This window comes from Notolepis coatsorum (assembly GCF_963971535.1).
Source record: "Notolepis coatsorum genome assembly, chromosome: 14".
Lineage (NCBI taxonomy): Eukaryota > Metazoa > Chordata > Actinopteri > Aulopiformes > Paralepididae > Notolepis > Notolepis coatsorum.
The window spans coordinates 10,180,397-10,192,757 of NC_140178.1; the positions used below are offsets into that span (position 1 = coordinate 10,180,397).

The following is a 12,361-nucleotide window of genomic DNA, read 5'->3' on the forward strand; positions in this document are numbered from 1 at the left end:
CCAACAACTTAGGGTGGGGAAAACGGGGTATAAATAATGAGGGATCGATTGATTGAAAGGCAGTGACAGCTGGGGAATGTGATTGAAAAGCGTGGGGAAGTGAGGGAACCAATCAGCGACGTCTCAGATGACGTCAGCGGGGAGAAACGTGTGAACGAGGGAATTGAAATACTTGACAGAAAAAATGAATGAAAACAAAGCGAGGGTGGTTAAAGGAACAGAACGAGTGAGAAGGCAAGGACAGAAACCTCACATAGATTGCATTATAATCCGACATAATCTCGTTTTCCAGCGAGCCGAGCTACCTGACTAGAGACTGGGAGCAAGAATAGTAATCTGGGGTGACGCGTTTTGTTTTAAATTGATGCTTTTCCGGTGTTGGTAAACACACTGTTGCTGGTGGCCTGTAGCGTGGGTCACCTCGACTTCGTATGAGGGATGATCACCACCTTAGATCAGAGGAAGGTTTCACGTGGCCTATATTAATTACAGCTAACATTTAATTAATTAATGTTGCAAAACATTTCATAACTGTCACACAAGAAACTTAGCTACATTTCCCTTTTGGGAAAACTAGTTTGTTGTGTACTTTAGACTGCTGCATGCTTGTTGACAATACATGCTTTTTGGGCATTGCTGATCTGCTGTGTTTTCTGATTAAATTCTGCTACACTGAACACGTAGCACAATAAATAATAACTGCATTGGTCTATTTTAATTATATTTCAATAGTTTAAATAGACATAGTAGATTCATAATGAATCATCATATCACCAAACAAACGCACCATATCAACATGTTCTGCATTTCCACAAAAGAGGCCTTGCATGGAATGTTTGTGTAGTAAAGGCAATGGAATGGTTTCTATGTATAAATTATATGTATAGATTATCATATCAACACATAGTGTTGTGTCTTATTAATGAATGTTATAAAGAAGTCACAACAGAACAGTAATATCATGCTTTTCAGCAGTGTTTTACCGACTACCACTACACACAAATTAGGCATTTTCTTTTGAAAGTGGTTACCAACGGTTACAGGCAGCCATACTGGAAGAAACAGAACAACACAAACATTACAGTTTGTGTTTAGCCTATAGGTCAGATATACAGGCCTCTATTGTTAGGGCTCAACTCATTGTGAAGTAAAGTATCTTAGAATGTGGTGCAGTAGGCTGCCAGCTAAATGTTTGATACATTCAGAAGAAATAGCTCAAGGAATGAAACATACTATATGTTGTCAGAGTCATACTTGTATTATTATCTTGTACCACAGTGAGGTACCGATACATGTAGCTCATGGTGAGACCATGTCGGTCTGTGTCATCTGTTTATGATCGGTAATAACCCAAACAAGAGGAAACCTGCTGTGTGTGTGTATATATAAATATTTATTGTAAGTCAAAGCAGTGACAGATGTCACCAATAGGTGCTATCAAGGTGCACAAAATCATTGTCTTGGAAAAATGCAGTTTCATGTCGATTATTGCTTGGCATAAGGGAAAACTCCAACATTTTGGGAAATTAGCTTATTTGGCATCTACCCTGGAGTTAGACAAGAAGATACATACAATTTTTCTTCTCTGTGCATGCAGTAGGAGTAGGAAGACATGCACCGTTAGCCTATCTTAGCGTCAGTCACTGGAAGTAGGTTCCTCCATTAGCCTTGTTCCCAACGTCTTCCTACTACTACTGCATGCACAGAGAAGAAAAAGGTATGTATCTTCTTGTCTAACTCCAGGGTTCCCAAAATGTTGGAGTGTTAAGATACATACCATTTTTCTTCTCTGTGCATGCAGTAGGAGTAGGAAGACGCGCACCATTAGCCTAGCTTAGCGTCAGTCACTGGAAGTAGGTTCCTCCATTAGCCTAGTTCCCAACGGCTTCCTACTCCTACTGCATGCACAGAGAAGAAAAATGTATGTATCTTCTTGTCTAACTGCAGGGTAGATAGCAAATAAGCTAATTTCCCAAAATGTTGGAGTTTTCCTTTAATATCAATTGTGGCTATGGAGTTTTGCTAAGAGAATAATGTGATGTGAATGGGCCGAAGTGATGACGTCACGAGCAGGGACTCAAGTGGCTCATTATTGAACACAGGTGCTTGCGGATTGTGTGCGGGATGAGACGCTGAGACTGTGTGATAAGCGAGTGGGACTCAGAGATCGAGGTTGGAGCACGCACGCACGCAGTAACCAGACTCTGTTAGGGCCCGGGGGGTGGGGTCGATCGTGGAGAGTTATCCGCCGGCGATGAAGACAAGCTAGATAGCCGTCCATAGTTCTCGGTAGCAAGAGGAGGGGAGGCTTACCCTCCTGGAGATAGGTAGGGACGGGACATAGAGGGTCTGCGTTACATCGCTCCCAAAAGACTTTATACTTGGCTCGTCCTCGCGGACACCGAGTACGTTACCAGGTTACAAATCCAACTGTATCCTGGAGGACCACCGTGTGCCGGAACATTCGTCCGGAGAGTGGACGGGGTCCAACGCATCGACCCTCGGAGGGGGTCGCGCCGTGCGGCGAGTTAAGTCCACTGTTACCCACATTTGCACTTAGTATAGGATTTTGTATTACAGTCTATTTTTATAACTGTGTAGGCCTACTGTATATATATATTGTATATGGGATATTGTGTAATTTCTATTTACCTTATCTGTATGATACCGTGCCCTTAATTAACCTGCATATTCGACTAGTCCTTTTATATGCCCTATTTATTATATAGCCCAGGCTGGTATATGTTGTATAGATATTGTGTGACCCATTGAAGGGGAACAGGGGAACCAAGAGGGAGGGGTAATTCGGACCTAGGGGGTCTGCTATATTAGTGTGTACAATTGATCCATTATCTCTACCAGTGCCTACTTGGGAGTGTGATTAGCGGGCCGTGTGTGATTAGGCATCTTCTTTGTATAACGTGCGTGCCTCTTAAAGAGGGTGTTTTGACGTGGGTTACTGTAATACGACGTATGCATGTTTATAATTGCGTGCCTCATATAAGAGGGTGACTGAGTTACGGTTGCAGACGACCTTTACGGGGTCCGATTAGTCCCCCCAATTAGAGACCCCTAGTACCTGTATGAATTATTTAGGTGTTGTAATAAAGTGTCTTATTAGACGTGAGGCCGTACCAAGCGCGAGAGGTGGCGGAGGGTACAGCGAGAGTGTGGGCTGATAGCGGTAGGCGATGCCCTAGATATTTCACATGGACCAGAGCTGGTCTGATAAAGTGTGTGTGTGACTATTGTGGTGCATTGTGTATGTACCGTACCTCGTTCAAACTAAGGGTTGTTGCCCATATATAAAGTGTGCTGTGAGATGTGCTCCACCTAGAGGTGAAGGGTTTACCTATAGATGTGATAGTGCTGTAGTGCTGTAATGTATAGAGTGATTAACTTAGAGGGGATATAAATTTACCTGGGGGACGTCCGTCTATACCTGCTGCATTCTTTGGTTCTGTTAAACCCTGCATGTCACAGAAGGGAAAGGTGTATCGGCTTCATGGCTCATAGGTTTTAATTAATAGCTCAGATCATTGTTTAGCATAGGACTTAAATAAAATAAAGTTGGTATTCCTTGTAAACCCGGTTGTGAAGTTGGTTATTTCCGGCATCTGGATAAATAGCAGTTTCCCTGCTAAGTAGCAGTTTCTCCTGCTACTGGTATAACTCACGTATTTATTACATTGGTGACAGCGGTGGGATATAGAAAAATATGCCTGGAGATAACCAACCGCCGGCTGAGGCCGGCTCAAGTCGATCAGACGCGTCTCCTTCCCCTAGTAGTAATCTGGCTATGTCCCGACCCATTTTTATGCCTGAGACTTTCACTGGTGCCGGCTGGGAATGGTCTGATTGGGCTGAACAGTTTGAAATGGCCGCGGGGGTTAATAATTGGAGCGAAACATTGAGACTAAAATTTATGAGTCTTCTCTTGTCAGGTCGAGCCCGAGAGGTATATGGTGGGTTATCGGCCGCCGCTAAAGCTAATTATGCCTTACTCAAAGAAGCCATGGGTAGATACTTAGAACCATGTGATAGTGATGATTGGAGCAGGGCCACCTTCTCTTCTCGTAAAAGGTTACATAAGGAGAATATCCGAGAATTTGGTATTGCGCTTCGGAGGCTGGTTGTTAAAGCGTACCCCTCAGCGGACGCCCACACCCAAGATTTATTGGCTAAAGATCATTTTATTTCTAATGTTGGGAATGGGGAATTGCGAGTTAGCCTTCGCAGTGCCAAACCTACAACCTTAGAGGATGCCATTAATCTTGCTGCAGAATTGGAGCTGATTAGGGAGTTGGAGGGCAGTAAATTGGCCTCTGATGCACAGGTGCGTGGAGTCACTGAGCAATCTGGGCGTGACAAACAAATGGATACGCTGCTGGGGGTCGTAGAGGGCCTGCGGCAGGAAGTTAAGTCTCTGAAAACCACTGTACAGACTATAGCCAATTCAAGCCAATCTGTTCCTAAACCTACACCTCCCGTGTCTGCTCCCCTTCCATACTCTGTTAGTGCCCCCACTCCCCAGACTAGATGTGAGGGAGAAAGAGAGAGGGGTTGCTGGGAATGTGGGTGTAATCGTCACTTCAGACGCGACTGTCCTTATTTAAAGGGAAACTAGAGGGGGTGTGCACAGAGGGTCCAATGCCCGCCCCCATTTCTGAGTCTACTGTGGCCCCTGACAGCTTGAAGGGTGGTTCGGGATATCTCCAAGCTAAGATAGGTGGGTTAGACTGTCATGTACTTGTAGATACTGGAGCTTCTAGCTCTGTCATTCCTAAACAACTGTGGCTCTCTGCTACAAAAGGGGGATGTGATCTGTTAGATTATGTTGGCCAGGCTACAGCAGCTAATGGGGGGGGGATGAGCATTCTGGGATGCTGGCAGACGGTATGTCAACTGGAGTCACTCGCGCTGTTAGCAACATTTTTGGTTGCTGATATTCTCTCTGATGAGATTTTGCTTGGATTTGATTTTCTTTCAACATATGGTGCGGTGGTTGATTTGGGAAAGAAACAATGTCAGATAATGGGCAGGAAATTTCCCCTGGTTGACCCTAACCCCTCATTAGAGCCTCAGGCTGTGACAGTGTTGTCTGACACCCTGGTGCCCCCACGCAGTGAAATAATTATTTTGGGTCAAGTCCAGAGCAGATGGGGAGATTATGCAGCAGCAATGCTGGAACCCTCCACTTCCATTTCCAAACGGTGTGATGTTTTGGTAGCTCGGGTGGTATGCAGAGTCCAGCAGGGCACATTACCAGTGAGGGTTATTAATGTCACAAATGAGGAGATTATGCTAAAACGTGGCATGAAAGTAGGCACCCTATTCACTGATATTGAAATAGAGGAAGGGGGGGCGGAGCTGCATGACGAGAGGGAGGGGGAAAAAACCTTGCAGCCTTGGACAGTTGATACACTCATGCGTCAGTTTGGCGTGGAGGAGAGGGGTCTTGCCTCTGACGAGTTAAAAGCAGTCAGGGAGATACTGCACAAGAACCTCACTGTGTTTAGTCAGGGGGAGACTGACTTAGGCAGGACTCCTCTGACCCCGCATGAGATTGATACAGGGGATGCAAAGCCAATAAAAATGCACCCCAGAAGGGTTCCCCTCCATTTACAGCAAGAGGTGACGAGCCACTTGAAGCAAATGCTCGATAGTGGGATAGTTCGGCCATCTTGTAGCCCCTGGGCGTCTCCCATTGTACTGGTAAAAAAGAAAGGGGGTGGGCTCCGGTTCTGTGTTGATTATAGGAAACTCAATGAGGTTACTAGAAAGGACGCATACCCCCTCCCTAGGATTGATGATGCCCTGGACAGCCTTTGTCATGCTTGTTGGTTTTCCACCCTGGATTTAGCGAGCGGCTATTGGCAGGTGGAAGTAGACCCGAAAGACCGCCATAAAACTGCATTCACCACCCGTCAGGGGCTATTTGAGTTCAATGTGATGAGTTTTGGCCTTTGCAATGCACCCAGCACTTTTCAGAGGTTGATGGACCTAATTCTGGCTGATCTGCAGTGGACTACCTGCTTAGTGTATTTGGATGATATAATTGTGTTTGGGCGCACTTTCCATGAACATCTAACACGTCTGAGTGGTGTGCTGGAAAAACTTCAGCAGGCCAACCTTAAGGTTAAACCATCCAAGTGTGACTTGTTTTCAACGAGAGTCCAGTACCTCGGACATGTAATCTCTAGTGAGGGAGTGGAGCCAGATGCTGCTAAAGTGGAGGCAGTCAGAGAGTGGCCTGTTCCTACCAGCCAGACTGAGGTTAAGAGTTTTTTGGGATTAGCCTCCTATTATAGGCGCTTTGTGAAAGGGTTTGCTGACATTGCCCGGCCTCTGCACCAGTTGACAGAAAAGGGGAGGCACTTTCGCTGGAGTGAGGACTGTCAGGGAGCCTTTGAGCAGCTCAAGTGTAGTTTGATTACCACCCCTGTTTTGGCTTATCCCGACCCCAGTAAACCATTTATCCTGGATACGGATGCAAGTGACGTGGGGATTGGGGCAGTATTGTCTCAAGAGGAGGGAGGACTCGAGAGAGTAATAGCATATGCTAGCAGGGCTCTTACAAAACAGGAGCGTAAATATGCCACCACTAAGAAAGAACTTCTGAGTATGGTAGCGTTTACCAAATACTTCAAGCACTATTTGTTGGGTAGGGAGTTTGTGTTGCGAACTGACCACAATTCTCTCCGTTGGCTTCATAACTTTCAGGACTTGGAGGGGCAGTTGGCTCGTTGGCTTGAACAATTGGCCAATTTCCAGTATAAAATTGTGCATCGTCCAGGCAAGCTACACAGCAATGCTGATGCCCTTTCTAGGCTGCCGGCTTTTTTGGAAAAAGAAAAATCTGACCAGAAGGCCTCTCAGGCAATAACAGACAGGGCTGCTGTAAGGATGTGCGCAGTACAGGAAGCTCTGCCTTCTGTAGAGTCCAGTGGGGAAAAAGAGACTGATGAGTTAACCGATGCACAGATGGCCGATAGTGAGTTAAGACAAATAATTCACTTTAAAAATCAGGTTGGTTCTGGTGCAATACCGGTAGACGCTGGCCTGCAGAATTATGCTACTGTGTGGAGTCAGCTCCAGGTGCAGGGGGATAGGCTGGTGCGGATTCCTCCTGCAAATTCCGATGCAGCCTCTCGGGTACAGGTGGTGCTCCCGCAGTCAATGGTGCCTGGGGTTTTAGAGCAGCTGCACAATGTCTCCACCGGGGGGCACTTGGGGGTGCAGAAGCTGCAAGGGAAAGTTAAAGACCGGTTCTATTGGCCAGGCTGGTTTGGCGATGTCAAGAGATGGGTTAGAGAATGTGTCGATTGTGGTTCAAGGAAGAGTCAGGGGAAGCGGCCATGTGCACCCTTACAGACCTCCAGGGTATCTAGGCCTTTTGAACGGGTGGCACTCGACATTCTTGGCCCCCTCCCCGAGACCCCTGGGAAAAATAAGTATATTTTGGTTGTCGGGGGACTATTTTTCCAAATGGACAGAGTCTTTTCCATTGCCTAATCAGGAAGCACGGACAATTGCCAAAGTCTTGAACGAGGAGTGGGTGTGTCGTTTTGGGGCGCCAAGGAGTATCCACTCCGACCAAGGTCGTAACTTCGAGTCAAACCTATTCAGGGAGTTATGTAGGCTTCTGCACATGCAGAAAACAAGGACATCCCCCTACCACCCCCAGTCAGATGGCCTGGTGGAGCGCTTTAATCGAACCCTTTTGTCCATGTTGGCTCTCTTTGTGGAGGACAATCAGTTAAACTGGGACACACTGTTGCCTTATGTTATGTTGGCCTATCGTAGTAGTGTGCATGCTAGCACCTCCTTCACCCCATATAAAGTACTGTTTGGACAGGAAATTGTTCTGCCAGTAGATATTATGCTGAAGGTGGGCAATCAGGAGTCCTGTGACTCGGTGGACAATTATGTGTCTAGGTTGCGGGATACATTGTCCGCGGTGGTGGAAGCAGTTAAAAGGCACCAGGTCAGGGCCTCGGAACAGCAGAAAAAGTCCTATGACTTTAGGGCCAATTTTCAATATTATTCCGAGGGGGAATTGGTTTGGGTTCAGAATAAGGCCAGGAAGCGTGGGGTGTGTCCCAAGCTCCAGAGGCGGTACAAAGGTCCCTTTAGAGTGGTGGAGAGGGTGACCGATGTGCTTTATAGGCTAGTGCTAGTGGAGGGAGGGCCAGAGAGTGTGGTTCACTTCAACCGACTCAAACCTTTCACCTCTTCTTTGACAGCCCCGTTAAATCCAGTACCAGCATCCAGGAGATCTAATCCGAGGAGTGGGCCAAACCTGGCCAGCCGGCGTCAGTCCTCGGGGTTCCCGTTTGGTGCCAGTTGGGTCGGCCATCGATCGTCCAGCCGGGATGGCTCTGCGGGGGGGAGGCCACCACCGGAGGACCAGACAGGCGTTGATCGGGGGCCGGAGGACGCAGACGGAGCACAGGAGGAGCCAGTGGATCGGATCGGCGGCGAGGGTGGACCGGAGGACGCAGAAGGAGCACAGGAGGCCCCAGGAGACCAGACCGCCAGTGATCGGGGGCCGGAGGAAGCCGAGGGGACACAGGGGGCTCCTGCGGCGACTGAAGCTGCGCCCCAGTCGGAGGTGGTGGTGTCCAGTCCGGGGCTGCAGGAAGGTCGGCCTGCAGGGTCTGTCAAGGAGGGACGTCCAGTACGCCAGCGGAGGGTACCCCGTTGGTCTTTAGACTACGACATGTCGGCATAGGACTCGAGGACGAGTCCTTTCTTTAAGGGGGGGGGAAGTGTGATGTGAATGGGCCGAAGTGATGACGTCACGAGCAGGGACTCAAGTGGCTCATTATTGAACACAGGTGCTTGCGGATTGTGTGCGGGATGAGACGCTGAGACTGTGTGATAAGCGAGTGGGACTCAGAGATCGAGGTTGGAGCACGCACGCACGCAGTAACCAGACTCTGTTAGGGCCCGGGGGGTGGGGTCGATCGTGGAGAGTTATCCGCCGGCGATGAAGACAAGCTAGATAGCCGTCCATAGTTCCCGGTAGCAAGAGGAGGGGAGGCTTACCCTCCTGGAGATAGGTAGGGACGGGACATAGAGGGTCTGCGTTACATCGCTCCCAAAAGACTTTATACTTGGCTCGTCCTCGCGGACACCGAGTACGTTACCAGGTTACAAATCCAACTGTATCCTGGAGGACCACCGTGTGCCGGAACATTCGTCCGGAGAGTGGACGGGGTCCAACGCATCGACCCTCGGAGGGGGTCGCGCCGTGCGGCGAGTTAAGTCCACTGTTACCCACATTTGCACTTAGTATAGGATTTTGTATTACAGTCTATTTTTATAACTGTGTAGGCCTACTGTATATATATATTGTATATGGGATATTGTGTAATTTCTATTTACCTTATCTGTATGATACCGTGCCCTTAATTAACCTGCATATTCGACTAGTCCTTTTATATGCCCTATTTATTATATAGCCCAGGCTGGTATATGTTGTATAGATATTGTGTGACCCATTGAAGGGGAACAGGGGAACCAAGAGGGAGGGGTAATTCGGACCTGGGGGGTCTGCTATATTAGTGTGTACAATTGATCCATTATCTCTACCAGTGCCTACTTGGGAGTGTGATTAGCGGGCCGTGTGTGATTAGGCATCTTCTTTGTATAACGTGCGTGCCTCTTAAAGAGGGTGTTTTGACGTGGGTTACTGTAATACGACGTATGCATGTTTATAATTGCGTGCCTCATATAAGAGGGTGACTGAGTTACGGTTGCAGACGACCTTTACGGGGTCCGATTAGTCCCCCCAATTAGAGACCCCTAGTACCTGTATGAATTATTTAGGTGTTGTAATAAAGTGTCTTATTAGACGTGAGGCCGTACCAAGCGCGAGAGGTGGCGGAGGGTACAGCGAGAGTGTGGGCTGATAGCGGTAGGCGATGCCCTAGATATTTCACATGGACCAGAGCTGGTCTGATAAAGTGTGTGTGTGACTATTGTGGTGCATTGTGTATGTACCGTACCTCGTTCAAACTAAGGGTTGTTGCCCATATATAAAGTGTGCTGTGAGATGTGCTCCACCTAGAGGTGAAGGGTTTACCTATAGATGTGATAGTGCTGTAGTGCTGTAATGTATAGAGTGATTAACTTAGAGGGGATATAAATTTACCTGGGGGACGTCCGTCTATACCTGCTGCATTCTTTGGTTCTGTTAAACCCTGCATGTCACAGAAGGGAAAGGTGTATCGGCTTCATGGCTCATAGGTTTTAATTAATAGCTCAGATCATTGTTTAGCATAGGACTTAAATAAAATAAAGTTGGTATTCCTTGTAAACCCGGTTGTGAAGTTGGTTATTTCCGGCATCTGGATAAATAGCAGTTTCCCTGCTAAGTAGCAGTTTCTCCTGCTACTGGTATAACTCACGTATTTATTACAATAATATAGTTGGGTTATTATGGCTTTGCGCGCAAATAGCTTCCTGTGCGCGGGAAATGTGCGACAAAGCCTCTCAACCAATCGTATACAAGAAGCCACGCAGATGTATTTGCACAATTTGACATATAAAATGGCAGCAGTGCGCTTCTGTTTCCACACTCGTTGCTCTATAGTTCCGACTGATCATCATGCCTGAGCCAGCCAAGCCAGCGCCCAAGAAGGGCTCCAAGAAAGCCGTCACCAAGACAACCGCCAAGGGAGGCAAGAAGCGCAGAAAGTCCAGGAAGGAGAGTTATGCCATTTATATTTACAAAGTCCTGAAGCAGGTCCATCCCGACACCGGCGTTTCTTCCAAGGCCATGGGGATCATGAACTCCTTCGTTAACGACATCTTTGAGCGCATCGCCGGAGAAGCCTCTAAACTGGCTCTCTACAACAAGCGTAGGACCATCACTTCCAGGGAGATCCAGACCGCCGTCCGCCTGCTGCTCCCCGGTGAGCTCGCCAAGCACGCAGTGTCCGAGGGAACCAAGGCTGTGACCAAGTACACCAGCTCCAAGTAAACTTCCCTGTCCATCTAACCCGTATTCACCCAAAGGCTCTTTTCAGAGCCACCCACTTTGTTTTGAGAGAGTTATCCCAATGATCCGGCAAGGTCAGGTCACGTGACAAATGAATAAACTCATCGCTTTATGAATTTGTTTTTTTTCCTGCACCATGTCTAGGATGCTGCCTGTCATATTGGGTTTCGCCACCAGATGGAGTAAGTGCTCTAGTAGGTGGAACAAGAGCCTCCCAATACATTTTAAAATGGGAGAAATTTGAAGTTAGGATTAACTGATTTAGGAAGTAAAGTTGAGCTTTTTGGTTAGGTTAAAGGTCAGGAGTTGGGTTAGGGTTAAAGCAGGGTTGAGGGCCTCTAGTTGGCTCCACATGCAGCTGTTTGCTATGGGCCTTTAATAGCATCTAACTTCTGACCACACACTCAGAGTTAACAGTAACAACCATACAATCAATCAAAACCATTGCACACAAAATAAATACATGTGTCAAACCTGATGTATGATAAACTGGTATGTCAGTCAGACTCTGGCACATTTAGAATTATAATGCATGTTTAATTTGGGACCACAAACCTATATTTTCTAAAAAAGTGCATCTAATCTGGTTGATTGTAGATAGATAGTAAATATATAGCAGATAGACATGGGGGCCGAAGCTTGCTAGAGGCTTTTGTTAGTGAAATTATTGATCTGTGTGTAGAGAGGATATGATATTTTAATATGAACTACATAGATATATTAACACATTTATGTTTGTTGGGAACCGTTTTTGGGTCATAGTTCTATGAAAATAAATGGTTTGATGGCTAAACACACCTAGGAGCGTTTCTGCAGAACCAATCAAAACTCATTACAACATCAAGAGCACCGCCACCACCAACTGACACAAGCAGTACAATTACACCACCCGACTTCAACTCACTGACTATCCTGATGAAAGAACAGATGGTCGCTTTCAAATTACACATCGAGGAACTCAAAGATGAATTCAAAGCACACGTCGATGCTAAACTCGAAGAGGTTATGAGAGCGGTCGCTGTACAGTCCGAGCAAATCACGACAGTGGAGAATACGGTGACAGATATTACACGAGCAGTCAAAATGAACGAGAACACCATCAACGTTGGAATGACAGGTAACAAATGAGATAAAAAGGGTGGAAGAGGCATGTCGGAGGAAAATACAAGATGTTAAAGATGAAGCGATGGAGAGGCTACTCGAAAACCAACGCTACTACAGGCGAAATAACATCCGCATTGTAGGACTTGATGAAGCAGTCAATTGCGCAGACGACAACTTTCCAACAGTGCTATCAGTGATTCTGGGTAACAACTTTATAAACACAGTGCCGACAGTGGACCAAGCTTACAG

At 47.0% G+C, this 12,361-nt stretch overlaps 1 protein-coding gene across 1 annotated transcript in view; it reads right to left on the reverse strand.

Moving 5' to 3' along the window:
- Positions 1-10,594: 10,594 nt before the first annotated feature.
- The window catches only part of LOC311240399 (uncharacterized protein), a gene marked incomplete at both ends in the record, with an annotated part of 536,458 nt that continues 534,691 nt past the window's right edge, over positions 10,595-12,361 (reverse strand). The window contains one exon of the mRNA XM_084328985.1: positions 10,595-10,738. Within this exon, the coding sequence (XP_084185111.1) occupies positions 10,595-10,738 (144 nt within the window). The remainder of the gene's footprint in view (positions 10,739-12,361) is intronic.